The sequence below is a fragment of the Pempheris klunzingeri genome, chromosome 1 (genome assembly GCF_042242105.1).
Source record: "Pempheris klunzingeri isolate RE-2024b chromosome 1, fPemKlu1.hap1, whole genome shotgun sequence".
Lineage (NCBI taxonomy): Eukaryota > Metazoa > Chordata > Actinopteri > Acropomatiformes > Pempheridae > Pempheris > Pempheris klunzingeri.
Window position 1 is genome coordinate 6343942 of NC_092012.1, and position 15083 is coordinate 6359024.

At 39.8% G+C, this 15083-nt stretch overlaps 1 protein-coding gene across 1 annotated transcript in view; it reads left to right on the forward strand.

Annotated features, from left to right (window-relative positions):
* ddb1 (damage-specific DNA binding protein 1) overlaps positions 1 to 14768 on the forward strand; it is a 42934-nt gene extending 28166 nt beyond the window's left edge. Inside the window, exons 20-27 of the mRNA XM_070829224.1 lie at positions 975 to 1139; positions 1672 to 1766; positions 5967 to 6137; positions 7530 to 7639; positions 8407 to 8576; positions 11722 to 11824; positions 12506 to 12629; positions 14051 to 14768. Of these exons, the coding sequence (XP_070685325.1) occupies positions 975 to 1139; positions 1672 to 1766; positions 5967 to 6137; positions 7530 to 7639; positions 8407 to 8576; positions 11722 to 11824; positions 12506 to 12629; positions 14051 to 14134 (1022 nt within the window). The 3' untranslated portion in view covers positions 14135 to 14768. The remainder of the gene's footprint in view (positions 1 to 974; positions 1140 to 1671; positions 1767 to 5966; positions 6138 to 7529; positions 7640 to 8406; positions 8577 to 11721; positions 11825 to 12505; positions 12630 to 14050) is intronic.
* Positions 14769 to 15083: the final 315 nt, after the last annotated feature.

A 15083-nucleotide genomic window follows, 5' to 3' on the forward strand; every position in this document is an offset into this window, starting at 1 on the left:
GCCCATTTAGTCGTGACACTTTCATCAATCAGACGTGGAGACATTCTTATGCAGTAGATTAGTTGCTTGTACATTATTTGTGCCGCAGATACCCGTTTTTTTCAGTGAGTACAATAAAGTAAAAATTGCACTACCACCCTATTTTAAAGAATAAATGCATCTCATATGCATAGTGTAATCTGTTATTTCTGCACCACTATAATGCCTTGCATTCTTTAGCTGCTCTGTAATCAGCATTGCCTGTGTCAAACATGTTTCAACAGATGCATAATTTTGTGTATGTATTGATGTTGTGAAACTATGGCCTTACCTCTTGCAGGGTACAGTTACCATAATTTTATCAGTTAACTCCCCATGCGCTGTGTGTGGGATCAAAAGTGAGCAAAATCAGTGATAAAAATGCAAGGTGCAATAAAACTAACAGGAGAGTGAGGGGGATAAATAAATAATGACTGTGCAGATCTAATTTGGCAAAATACAGTAGCTGAAGAGACCTGTGTCTACCTGTCTAACTGTGAATGTGAATGCAGCAGCTATAAAAAAGACATCTAATGGGGCAAGAAAACAAGCAGACAGACGCACATAAAACATGTTAGCCATAAGTACGTTTATTACAATAACTGTCCATCACAGTCTACAGAGTTCCTGGTTCAGCTTTGACACACCCCACTTAACAGAGCTTCCCTGTGCAATGAGGGATTGTTATGGACACCTCAGATGTTCTCACTTTGGGTTTACCTTCAAATAAAGTGGTGTAGATAATCCAGCTGAACTGTTGTCTTCTGTCTGACCACTTATGTTGCTCCTGTTTCATGTCTGCCCTGTCGGATTTTGTTGTTCACAGAAAAATCGACTCCAGTTGTAATGAACCAGAGTCATCCTTTTAAAGCTGAAGGACGGACATAAAAAAAAAAGAACATGTTAATGTAAAAGCCTATTAAAGGGATGCACTGTGTGTTTTGTATTTCTACCAGTTCTCCATGCTCATCAGTTCCTCCCCAGTGAGTACGCCCTCAGCATGGTGTCATGTCGTCTGGGAAAAGATCCGTCAGTATATTTCATCGTTGGCACCGCCATGGTTTACCCAGAGGAGGCTGAACCCAAGCAGGGACGCATCATCGTCTTCCACTACACTGACGGTCAGTAGTCCGGCTTTTATTTATCGCTCTCTGTTTTCAGCAAACACAAGCCAAACTGCACTACTCTTGTTTTGTTCCTCAACCTTATCCTGTTTGTCTTCTCACACAGCTCATTTGGCTTTCTTCTCTTTATCCCTCACCCCGTTTCATTTTCTCTTCCCCGCCCTCTGTCCTGTTTTTCACTCACGCACACTTTGTCCTACCATGCTCTTGTTTCCCTCCTCACTTAATCATTTTCTTATCACTTCTTATCAGACTTTCACCACCACTGAGTCCCCTCATTTTCTTTCCAACTCTGTCCCTCTCAAGGTGCACTGCTTGCCTTTCATTTATCCTCCTCTAGCTTTTCAGCCACCCCCAGCTTTACCCCACCTTCGCTTTTTCCCCTTTTTTCTCGAATTTCTCTCACAATTGTGGAGCACTTCGCAGTCCCTCCGCCTCACTAAGGTCTTGTAGGTGCTAGTTCAGGTTGACATTGAGCGTGCAACACTTTGAATGAACAGACAGACTGACGTGGTAATCCTTCCCGCAGGTAAGCTGCAAACTGTGGCTGAGAAGGAGGTTAAAGGAGCTGTCTATTCTATGGTGGAGTTCAATGGCAAACTGCTGGCCAGCATCAATAGCACAGTAAGTGGCGCTGGAGTTTTCAGTGATATAAAAAGCACTTTTCCCTCACTGAACTGCAGTTATGTTCATGCACAATATGTTTGAAGACTTGTACCTTGAATGTTTTTATTTGCTTCAGGGTTTGTCAGATTATGTTTTAACCTCAAACTTTCTACTACAATTAAAACCTTTAGTCTCAGCCTTTGGGAAGGTGCTTATTCACTTTTCACATTAGAAATTACCATCTGGTCCAGGGAGCAAAAGCAGCAACTCTCAGTTCTGCCCCGGTTTTCTGCCAGTACATCAAGAATCATTTAATATGGTTTTTGAGACAATCAGCAGTATGAGCGAAAATTGAAGTTTGAATGTTATGATGAAAAGATAAATGATCTGACCAAGCATTTAATACTATGTTTAGATTGAAGGTTCGATGTCTGGCCGTAGTAGTCACAGTCAGGTTGGGGTTCAGATGATGTCATTTTCACCAGAACCCAGACAGTTCTGTTTTTATGCCTCCATGCTGGACACATCCATGGCCAGAGGAATTACGCTTTCAGGCCGTACATCCGAATGCAATATCTCAGCAACACCTTCAGGGACTTTTTTCCGGTTTGTCTCAAGCATCCACTTGGACTCAAGGATGAACTGATTAGATTTTGGGGCTCAAAGTCGCTGTGACATCAGAAAACACTTTTTTGGCCAACACTCAACTCATTCGCTAAACGTGACAAGAAATCACACAAAAATCAAAGAGGATGAAATGATGGCGTGATGACATTTTATATCCAAAAGGTAAAAGCTCAGCTCTGCTAAAACTCTTTCTTTTATTCTGTATACTGAGTTGGTGACATTAATCTTAGGTCTTGACAGACATGCATTTAAACTGCAACTCGACTGGTTGGTGGAGGCATATAACCTTGATGCGGTAATTCTAGTTTCTACAATTCTGTTTGATCAGAAAACAGTTTGGCTGAGAAGACCTTCACTTTTTTGAGACTTTGAGATTTTTTTTTCTCACCAGCAAGTCAACCTCTAGATGACTTGTGTGTTGTAACTTTCCATCCTTTGATTGTTTAAGCAGCTTGAAGCACAAAAAGTGCCTCCTCAGTCATTTTAAAGTCCAATATCTAAATAGATTTATCCCTTATGGATTGCTCTGTGAAATCACTTCAGAACAGAACAGCATCCCCCCTACTGTCCTGTAATACCACGCTCATCCACACTGAGCTATAGATAGATTAAAAGGATTAAAAGCTTGAAAAGCAGCTTTATCTTAAGATATCAAGAGTCAAATAGTCATGGGTTGCAGATTTTTGAAAACTCATCTCAAAGTACAAATGCCCTTCCCTCCACTCTCCTTTTAAAAAGGTTCTTTTCTTGAATTGGACCTTAAAGAAATCGTTTCATTCTACATCACAGGAGTAATATTTCAAAATGGCCATTATTGACTTATCCTTGGATTTCTTGGTGCAGCTATAGCAGAGAGTTTAATCATAAAAAATATGTGAATTTCAGATGTCAGTCACGCAATTTGATGTGTTTTATTTTGTGTCAGATTCTCCAAATCAACTAGTAAATGTTTGCTTCCAATCTCACTCCTGCAGAGCAAAAGTCAAGCAATCATTCTGAACTAATCAATCACAGAAGTGATATCAATTTTTCCCTCTGATGGCAGCCTCAGTACAACATGGCACAACATAGTGACAAGATCTAACATTAGTTGCTTGTGAGATGCCTTTTTGAATGACTTTTTAATGATCTCATCAACTGGAAACAGCCCACTGGTGCCTTGCTGACTTTCCTTTGACATTTTCATTATTGTCACTTGTAAAAACTTCATATTTATGAAATGTTTTCTTTTGAAATGCACTAAATCCCCAAACTGAGGTGGAAATAGACAATACATAATATGTCATCTCCAGCAGCAGTCTGTTAAATATGCTCCACTTTCTTGTATTTATCTCGATCTGACACTGAGTGTTTTGATGTCTATTTATTTTAGGAATACAAATGTAACAAGGTGACACTTCAATGTAGCATCCCATTATTATTAGTATCATAAAATGTTTTGGTATACAAACTAAATGTTGAAGTTAAGACGTGCCTACATTAAAACAATAGTTGGACATTTTGGAAAATCAGCTTATTTCCTTTTTTGCTGGGAAAAACTCAGTCTCATTCTCCTATCTGTGTGGTAAATATTGCAGCCCGCAGGAGGAAACGTCTAACCTGTCTCTGTCCAAAGCTAAGCAGAACAAAACTGCCTACCAACATGTTTAATGCTCATTATTTAATACAGTTATTTCTGCCTTGTTGAATCCAAACAAAAACTCAAGTGTAAAATCTGTAAGTTGTGGTTTTACAGGGGGTTTGGTTACACAGGATGATTTCTTTCCCGACTGCAGTAATTTTCATATAATGACTAGATGCACTCTATTTTTTTCAATTGTTTAAAATGGTCGGTGATCAAAAGGAGCTGCCTTATCTTTACCAGCAGGTGCTGATAATAACAAAAGCAGGATCAAAAATCAGCAGTTTTCAAGTTGGACTAAAATAATTGTCCACTTGTGCTTTGTTCTTTTCAGAAAACAAAATACAAATTTGCATTAATTGAACAGAATGCTGTTCCAGTACCCATCTACATAGATGGAGACCTGGTTTTGATACAGCCAGTTAAATCTTGTATAAAGCAGTAATGTTGACGTTCTTTCATTGGCAGTAGCCTGCTAACACAAGAGCAAGATTTCTAACAGCAACCCACATTAGCTTTACCTCTAAAATCTCCTTATTTACTGACAAACATGAGCACTCATCCTGTTCTGCACCTTTAGCTCATTGAAAGAGCCACCATAGACTACACATACTCTTCAGGTAAGAGTGCAGCGTTACCATCCAGGCTGAATAACTAATTAGCTGCTCAGCTGCAGCACGTTAAACAGCATGTGAACTTACCTGCAAATGTCACTTTGGTGCAGTTAGATGCTGATAGTGTCCTCATTCTTCAATGCCACTAACAACATACTCATGACCCATGACTTGTATTCTACAGTGCAAATTTATTTATACCGTCTCTCATTCCCTACGGTGTGACACCGACACTCTGGCAGCCTGCCATGCCAGCTGCTGTCAATCAAACACAGACATCGACACGCCCCTGCAGCTGGCGAAAAGGAATGAAAAGGATAATTTCTGATATATTAGACAGTTTTCCTCCTTCGCATGTGCTGTTTTTGACAACAAATGGACTAAATGGGATCTCACTTGGAATTTTATAGTAGAGATCTAAATCTGAGTAAAAAATCAGTAAGATCTAGGTTTTCCTATGAAGAACTTCCTATGAAGTTTCGTGCTGGATAACCAATACAATAAAATTAACTTGAGATACAGCAATAGGTAGACTGATGTGTTCTTTAGTGACATAAAAAACAGTGACATTAGGAGTGACATTCCCGTTTTAAGCATTAAGAAAATCATTTATGTTGTGCTGCACTGATCATGCAAAGCTGAAAGTGCTTTACTTAAAAGGTTTAAGATGAAGAAACAAAGCTTTTTTTTATTCTTTATTTTTTTATTCATATTGCTTAACTGGTTCCAAATTGAGAATTCACGATCAAGAAGATTTGCAATCAAGATATTAAATTAGACAAACAAGGCAAAACAAACAGCCAAAAAAGCAGGGGGGATGAAAGAACCAAAATTAAGCAGAATATCAGAAGGAAAATGGAAACAAAAGTAAATAACAAGTGTGAAGAGCTTTTTCCATTAATTAAAATGCAACATTAAAGCACATTTGTCTGTGCCATTATTTTGACATTGCTGAGCTCTGAACTCTGTCTGGAATTTGCATGTCACAGAACCATCTCTGAGGTGTTCTCATCATCACTCTGGCATAAACAGCAATTAAATCCAGAAACACACTTCTACCCCTCCATCACTCACTCACCCGAAAACCATTCTGAAAAATTGTTAGAAGGTGCAGGCTGCGAAACAGCAAGTGTAATAAGCCGTTAAACTGTTGATGTAATGTGGCAGTTGATAACTCAGACTGTTATCAACACTTCAACCTCACATTCACTGATGCAGATCATACCCAGAGTGATAGCAACGTGGAACTAAACTGTCATCCAGTTCATCAAATATTGCTGAAGCTAATTGCTGCTCCTTTAGCTCTGGCATCTCACATTACAACAAACAATCGCTCACCTCCACTGTGTGTTTCAGGTCCGTCTGTACGAGTGGACGGCAGAGAAGGAGCTGAGGACCGAGTGTAACCACTACAACAATATCATGGCCCTTTACCTGAAGACCAAAGGAGACTTCATCCTGGTGGGAGACCTGATGAGGTCTGTCCTGCTGCTGGCATACAAACCCATGGAGGGCAACTTTGAAGAGGTGGGATGTGATTTGGAGAAAATAACAGAAGAACTCTCAAGGGCAAACAAGTGGAAGATTGTATGTGTTCCCTCTATATGAAAAGGGTCTGTGAAAACACAATCAAGGTTTTCACTTTCAGCCAAGAGCCCTGGTTCTGAAAATAGGTGGTAGCTTTTATTTCTTACATATTCGGGTACCATCACACATCAAACAAATATTTGGGTTGGTATCTGTTTATTCACATTCGCATGTTTTAACTTCTCTTTGGAGCAGGAATGTTTTTTCTTCTCTCTCTACAAAGCATTGTAGCTGACATTTACCTCCCAGCCTTTTGATAAGCAGAGTGTTCGAATTGATTTGTGGTAGAAAGATGAAGAGATTTGAAGACGAGTCACAAACGCTGTTAAGCACACGCTGTGGTGCTGTGCCGAGTGTCATCAGTGGGAGAGACTTTGGGTGGAAAAGGACTCAGTAACAGAACCTCAACATTTTAGATTGAAAAAAGGAATTTGAAACTATTGAAATGCAAACATCTATTGTCACTTTATGCTAAGCTAGGCTAATTGTCTCCAGCTTTGTAGTTAATGCGCAGATTCGTAGTGGTATCGATCTTAAAAGCCAAAACAGTGGGTAATGTGCATGGCAGTCATCAGGCAAACATCGATGTGAACAAAAAACAAGCCATACGTGTACAGTACATGTACTGTATGTGCAGCTGCCATTTTTGCATCTGTTTTTTGTTAACATTGCCTGACAACGACCTTGCACGGTGCATTAATAAAAAAAAAAAAAAAAAAAACATGGTAGCTTTCAGATTTCAGCGTGTGACAGTGTCTCCTTTTCCTTTGAGTGGTGTAGATCTTGTCATATAGTTCTCAGCAATAAAGCAAGTAAACAAATCCCTGAAAATGTTAAAGGGTTCCTTTAACTGGCAGATTCTGGTTACACTCTGGCTTCAGTGACCATTCATTCATTCATTCATTCATTCACTATCTGTACCGTTTATCCAGCCAATCCCACCTGACATTGGGCGATAGTTTAAATGGATTAGAGTGGCAGTAAACTACAGTTAAATGTTAGAGTCTGTACTCTGTCTTGTCAGATGTTGTAACAATACAGATTTGTGTGTTTCTTTTCCTTTAAAAAGCTTTCTTCAGCCAAGTGTCTGATCGTAATGTTCACAGTGTGCAGCTGGTCTGCATAGATAGAACAGATGCTGTGTGTGTGTGCGAGTGACTTCAAGGCTATTTAAAAAATCTAGTGCCCTTGTACTTGTGCTGAAACATATTGACTCTTTTGCTCATAGATAATACAGTGTTTACCAGGGGGCTAGAACCAACCAGGGTTTGGTTCAACATCTCTGTGTTGTTTACTGTTTTATCCAACACATCTCATGTTTTTTTTGGTCAGATTGCGCGTGACTTTAATCCTAACTGGATGAGCGCAGTGGAAATCCTGGACGACGACAACTTCCTGGGGGCAGAGAACGCCTTCAATCTGTTTGTCTGCCAGAAGGACAGGTGAGGGAACCATAAAATCACATTGTATATAAATATTGAACCGCAGTTAGATTTCTATGCACATGAATTTCTAACTTTTCCCATAATTATTAAAGTCCCCTGAGCTGCTCCTCTACAGCCACACAATGACAAGAGTTTCTAAATCACCTCTGAGATTTATCCACTGAAATCAGCGTTTCATCATGAGGAGGCTGCTCTTTCTACACGGAGTCCTGCGATAATTTTTAGAGCAGCATCATTTATACGAATGTGGTTTAACAGCATTGTCCTCGCATTTGTTTTGGGAATTATGAGTCATGTCGCCACTGAGCTTTTAGCCGCTCGGCTGCATTTCCCACTTTATTCATTTTTCTATTAGACAAGTGTTGATTTCATGGAAAAGGAAGAAAGATGTGGTTTGAAAGCGAGTGTGTTACATTTATGCCGCCGCTCATTATCCACCTAATACATCAGGCTGGACCACTCAATGCTTTTGACCTTTATTTTTGTATCACATCTCTCTTTCTGTTTTCCTTACCCTTTTTTCCATTACCTCTCTATCACTCTCTGACCTTTCCCAACGCCTCTTATACCCCTGACCCTTCTGTTTTTCATTATCGATCACTCTTGCCTTCAAAAATTAATCGCTTTGACATATCTTTCTCTTTTGTTTTACAATTCGATCTGATCTCTCTTTCTCTTTGCTCTTCTTTGCGCTTCTCCACATCCCACATGTTCCACCCTCTCCCTTATTTGTATTTCTCTCCCACCGTCGTTCTTCCGGTCAGTGCGGCCACCACAGACGAGGAGCGGCAGCACTTGCAGGAGGTGGGGGTCTTCCACCTGGGAGAGTTTGTCAATGTCTTCTGCCACGGTTCGCTGGTTCTGCAGAACCTTGGCGAGAGCTCCACGCCCACCCAGGGATCCGTGCTCTTTGGCACCGTTAACGGCATGATTGGTAGGCCAACAGACAACTTCACACTAGAATTTGCACACACACACTCACAGATAAATATTAGTGAAGGTAAAATCTCTGCTTTATTAAAGCAGGAGTGTGGGACTTTTACATATAAATGAACATCTGTTGCATTCAAGACCCTTCCGGGCGAGTTCATCGCCAGGTAAATCTGTGTATTTGGCAGTATACCTGCGCTTTTCAATCTGGTACTGTGGCTACATTCCCGCTGTGGTGCACCGGTAGTGATGTGTTTTCACGTCAGCCATCAGCAAGTGGACGGTTTGGGCAACGGGACAGGACTGTACGGCAGAATGTCATAAGCACGTGTTGACAGAGTTTGTGTAATTACAGTCGCTGCTGAGGGGGAGACATCCGCTCCCCACTGCAGTTTTAACTTAACTTTTAGTTTTAACTTTTAACTTCTCACAAATCACAAAAACGTTTTATTTCAAATGTGTTTTGGGGTCTTGATGGGTTACATTTGACCTCAGGCATTCAAATAAACTTCTTTAAAGGGCTAGTTCAACATTTTGGGAATACAGTTATTAGATATGTTGCTGAGAGTTAAATGAGAATGTTGAGAATACCCTCATGTCTGTAGGCTGAATCATTTGTAAGGCCACATCCAGCAGCAGCAGCAGCTAGTTTAGCTTAGCTTAGCACCAAGAAGATGGCAGATTTTTGTTTGTTTTTTTCACTTCTTGCAAGGGTTGAACAAATGAGATGTAACATGCTAATTAGAGGTGCTGCAAGCTGGTTCTCTCACCTTACTGTTAAGACCAATGATTTTATTTCCCAAAATGTCAAACTGTTCCTTCCATTTCTTGATTGTTTACCCTTTACTTCTCCCCTAAAGGGTTATTTCACCCAAATCAATTCAATTTTATTCAATTTATTTTGTATAGCCCAATATCACAACAGAGTTGTCTCACAGTGCTTTACAAAGTTCACTGAAATAAACAAGTGTAAGCGAACAAACAATCTAATAAAGAGTCCAGCAGTCGATGAGGCCAATGGATCAGTCCGATGGATCAGTCCGAGGCATCACCTGCCCTTTATGACCCTCCTTCTTCAGGAAGGAAAAACTCAAAAAACCCAGTGAAAAAGCAACAAATCACAAAAACAACATAGTTTCTCACTTTTAGAAGCGTCCAGCCATACAAATAGTTGTAGATTTATGATTTAAGGTCTTGCAATATCCACCGCCGAGACGTCTGCCTCCACCTTGATTCATTGGAAGTGAACAGAATTTCGCTCCTTCTCGCAATAATCCACAAATATCTCTGTTCCATGCTTGGACTTTCATTCAGCAAATGCTGAAAATTTAATATAAGCATGGGCGCTAAGTTTTAATCCACTAACTGACAAATGAGTAAATAGATCACCACCAGTTGTCAGTGTGAGACTATGGCACTGTACAGAAACTGTTCTCATTTCCAGTGTTTCCAATTATCAGCTACCTCCAGTAAACAGACCTCAGACCAATTAGGGAGTACATAAACATTTGTCAAAACCATTTATTCAGAGAGGGAGAGAAATCATAGTTTTACACCTCATTACTCAGATTTAAAGTAGTAACTTTTAGCCTGGTAATAATGATGGCAGAGATGAAGCATAGGGAGTGCACATCATTTGGACACAGCAGTAATTTCCACCAGGCGCTCAGACAGCAGCAACACACAGTACATTACTTCACCTCAACACGTCTTGTGATTCTTTAAAAACTCTCTGAGGAAGATTTAACTGGAAATGAGAACCATCATTGTACACTCCAGTAAAAAGTTTCCATATTAGCCCATAAACTAAAATGGGCTTCAGTGTGTAATGGAGACAAATGCTCCTGTTAGTCTTATCGCTCCTCGAGATGGTGTGATAGAGTAGATTGTTAGATTTGTCTTGGAAGAGGCTGCAGGCAACCCAATTATTGTACCCAACAACCAAACAACAAGTGGAGAAACTTGTTTTGGTGTGTTCTTGAAAACCAGAGCATTATGTGAAGGCAGGATTATCCCACATATGTTAGAGGTGAAGGAGACGAGCACATGGTGTGAGAAATGTCATCCAATGTCAGATTATTTTGTCCAGACTCAAAGCTTTATAAGAGGTGTTGCTGCTGTTAATTGCTGCTGAAATGTGTTACCAAGACTGTGTAGACGCACACTTTTGGTTTCATATTTGTTCAGTCCACCCTGATAAAACTTTTAAGTCAATATTTGAACTATTGTATGTGTCTCTGTACAGGTCATTTTTAATCTGCTGTTACTTTGCAGCATAAATAGGTGGTTTGGACTGATGAGACAGTGAGAGAGAGAAATGACAGCTTGTCAGATGTGATGATTTGCTTTCAAAATGAGAATTTTGCACACATTTTAACAGAATTTCCAGAAAATCTGCAAAAAAAAATGCTAATCAGTATTTGTTACCATGCATATTGTTATGCATGTATAATATAGATTGCTTGCATTGATATAAACAGTTGGTCGCAGTAATTCCTCAGACAGGTACCATTAAACCATTGCAGCAGGAGAGGGAGCAATGAGTTGATGTGATTAAAAGAGCTTCTGTCAAACCTCTAATGATAATGAAAATAATTGTTTGTTGCCTCCCTCCTGTCCTCCAGACTGCTCAGTGTGTCCCAAAACTCCCAACGCTTTCATGGCTTCAAATGCAGAGAAACAATCTCTGCATTGCAAATCAGCGTAGCTCTCTCTTCTCATGTTTGCCTGTTTTTTTTGGGTTTTTTTTTTTTTTTTTTTTTTTGGTGTGCTGTCACTTCAGTGCGAATTATTTCCCCAGAGCATCAGAATAATGCACTCACTGTCATTGAACTTGCATTTTTAGCATAGAGGAAAGCAGGCTCTTCCCTGGAAACTGTGTGGCTCCAAGTTTTACAGGGAAAATCACTCTCACAATAGAACATTTTGGAATGGCCTTAAATTATTCAAGTATTGAAATCATACTACTTAACTCTTGACATAGTCCCAGCAAACAAGAATGAAACTTGCGTTAGGGGGATTACAGTCACACTAATGATCTTTTAAGTTATTTATTACAAATGACTTCTATTATGAATCCAGTCCTAAAACGCCTCCTCGTTTTAACGACTGTTGTGGTGACTGATGTGCCTGTGTTTATGTGTGGTCAGGTCTGGTGACGTCCCTGTCTGAGGGCTGGTACAGCCTCCTCCTGGACCTGCAGAACCGCCTCAACAAGGTCATCAAGAGCGTGGGCAAGATCGAGCACAGCTTATATCCTTCTTATATTCACACGTACACTCGCCATCTGTCACAGGGACAGAGGCGAGCTGCACCGAAAGGTTTTCTCGTGTTGGCTGCAAACCCAGAGAGTGACGTGATAAGAGTTGCTTCATTTGGCTTTGATGGTGTTTGATAAACATGTGATGCGTGAAATGATTTCTATGTGGCCACTCTGCCATATCATCTGATAATATGATTTGTATTTGGAACTGATATAACCTTGGGAACATTGTTAGGGATTTTTCTCTATTTTGTTATTCACTTATAGGGCTACACGGTTAACCAAGTTATGGAGAAAATAGTCGTCACAATATGTAGTAGTAATGAAATAATTGGTACTCGCTGCCCTATTTGTAATACAGACCACTACTCTGATTTTTTTTTTTAGGTTTTATCAAGTAGTTGAAGCTCTGAAACTGAAGTAGTCATTACGGTATTGAAAAATAATTTCAGAACCCCCTGTTGCAGATATATCCAATATAAAGATCTAGTTAGGCTGCACCAGTTCTGGACCCAGACTGACAGTTACCAGAGCTGTTTTTATTAGACTCTCCCACATTGCACTGTATATTTATTGACCAGGCCTGTGGTAAAGTATGTGATGTTGTACCTAAAGTGCAATCGTCAGGTGAAGCAGGGGCCTTGTGTTGATATTCCTTGACTCCGCAGCACCTGGAGATCCTTCCACACAGAGCGTAAGACGGAGCAGGCCACAGGATTCATCGACGGCGATCTGATTGAAAGCTTTCTGGATCTCGGCCGAGCCAAGATGCAGGAGGTCGTCAGTACTCTACAGGTAGGACCTCATGCTCATCCAGATGAAACGTGATTAGTTTAATGAAAAATAATGTCTGGATTTAGTTATTTTAATGGTGTGAGGAGACCAAATTGCTTCATACTGTAAACATGGATTAAGCACAGCTCTCTTATTGCACAGCTTGTGGTGACCTGTAATAGACATAAATATGAATTTTGGTTTAATAATGGGGAGACATAAAGTTGTTTTGGGAGCCTGAACCTCTGTTGTAATAACAAGCTTATTCTGTTTTCCCAGAAACATCTGGTGAAGAATCAAACTATGTTGTCTTTTCTACATTTGGCTTGAAGCAATGTTGAACTTTCAGAGACCCTTTAGACAGTTTTATTAGTTGCTCCTGTGCTGCGTGAGAGGGAACTTGGAATAACTTTCATGGCAGAACAGGTGGCAAAAGCACATTTGGCAGTTAAGCAAATAAGCATATTCAGCTTTGAGTCTGTCTCTGGTCTCATTGCAGTTAAAAAATTCACACTTTTAGCTCATAAACAAACAGTGTTCCCTGTTTCCCTCTCAAGACCAGCTGACAAAGACTGTCCAAAATATTTAGATGCTTTCTCTGCCAGGAAAATTAAAGCCAAGAGTCTACTAAAGTCAGAACACTGTTTTAAAAATAAAATGCAATAAAATTGCAGCATCAGTTGCTCACGTTCGTCCATGTGCAACTGATAAGATGCACCTTTTTAAAAGAATTAATGGTAGACTTCAGCTGTAATCTTATCTGAAAAAAAAAATTAGGCTGGCAACTAATGAATATTTTCATAATCGAATAATCTAACCATTAGCTTTATTAATTGCTGCGTGGACTGTGAAACAAAAGAGAAACACTAATCACAATGAGCCCAAAGAGGTGCCATCAGATGTCTGAGTTACAAATATTACAGTACTGTACAAATATTCAGTTTACTGTAATGTTAAAACAAAGAAAAGAGAATTGGCATTTATGAACCTGGAACTGCCAAATTTTGACAATGACAGTAAACTATTAATCAATTATCAAAATAGTTGCCGATTAATTAAATCTGTTGATCGACCAGTTGATCAATTGACTAATCTTTACAACTTCTCTGAAAAGATTCCAGTGGGAAAAGTGAAAACAGTGACAGAGGAAAAATCATAGAAAATACCCTGAAAAAATGCAGTCATTTAAAAAATAAAAAACAAGGAAAAAGTATGCAGTTATTTATCAATACAATCAAGAAAAAGGATTCCCAGGAGCTTTTAAAATGATTTTAACTTGACGATTTTAAGAGAGTTAATACAAGTTGAAGGCTGAGTAAAATACTTTTGAAGCCCTCTCTGTACATGTACCTGTTTGTTTGTTCATCTGTTGTGACATAAGTGGCACTGGTGGAGTTTGCCTCGGTGACGGAGGCTCAATGTTTGGTGTCGTTCAATCTCAGATCGATGACGGTAGCGGCATGAAGCGTGAAGCCACAGTGGACGAAGTCATTAAGATTGTGGAGGAACTGACGAGGATCCACTAACCTTGATCGCCATCCGGATTCCCGCTGAGTGAGATGAGGGTCCTGAGGAGGAACGATGGGCAAAGCGGCGAGAAGGCGAACGGCTTGGGTTTTGCAGATTTGTAAATAATTCTAAATAAACAGTGTGTGCATGTTCGTCCTTCAGACTTCAATGATTTGTCAACCATTGAGGCCCTGCAGGTGCTACATGATGAGTGTAGCACTCTTCATTTAGACAGGAGTCTCTGGGCGAAGTGCGTAGCATCCTGTTTGGACAACAAAAGACCAAAGTAAAGACATTGGTCTGAGTGTGTTGGAGAGTGTGTGTGTGTGTGTGTGTGTGTGTGTGTGCGCGTGTGTTAATGCGTCTGTGTGGAAAAATGTGTGGCTACAAATGAGAAAAACCCAGAGATTTTCTTCACCAAATACATTCTCTGGGATATTTGTGACAGTTACAGGCAGGTTGATGGTTAGAAGATCCTCTACACCCCACAGTTTAAATCTGGTTGATTTACACTTTTTAAGTTTATTATTGAAGTCTGGAGTAAACACGCTGTACGAAAAACAAAATGAGGAAAAGGATAGATTTATAGCTATTTTGTCTTTGTGATGTTTTCTTTGTTTATTCTAATAAACTTTGCTTTAGTACTGTTAACGCCTCTCTATGACTGTCTCAGTTTGTCTCTGTTCTGGCCTTTGTCATCTTCAGAAATAGGCTCCTCTGTTGTTTTCACAAATAACTGCTTAATGATTTTAATTGTCGATGAATCTAGGCCATTTTGTCAGTCAGTTGGTCGATCTGCCACTTTGGTCCAGAAGGAAATATCTCAACAACGATGATTGCATTGTCATGAAATCATACAGATATTCTCTCCTCCAAAACCACCACTTTTCACCTGTGAAACATGTTGTCATTTTTTAGATATTCATGGTTCCCAGACGATGCATTGACTTTGGTGATCCCCTCACC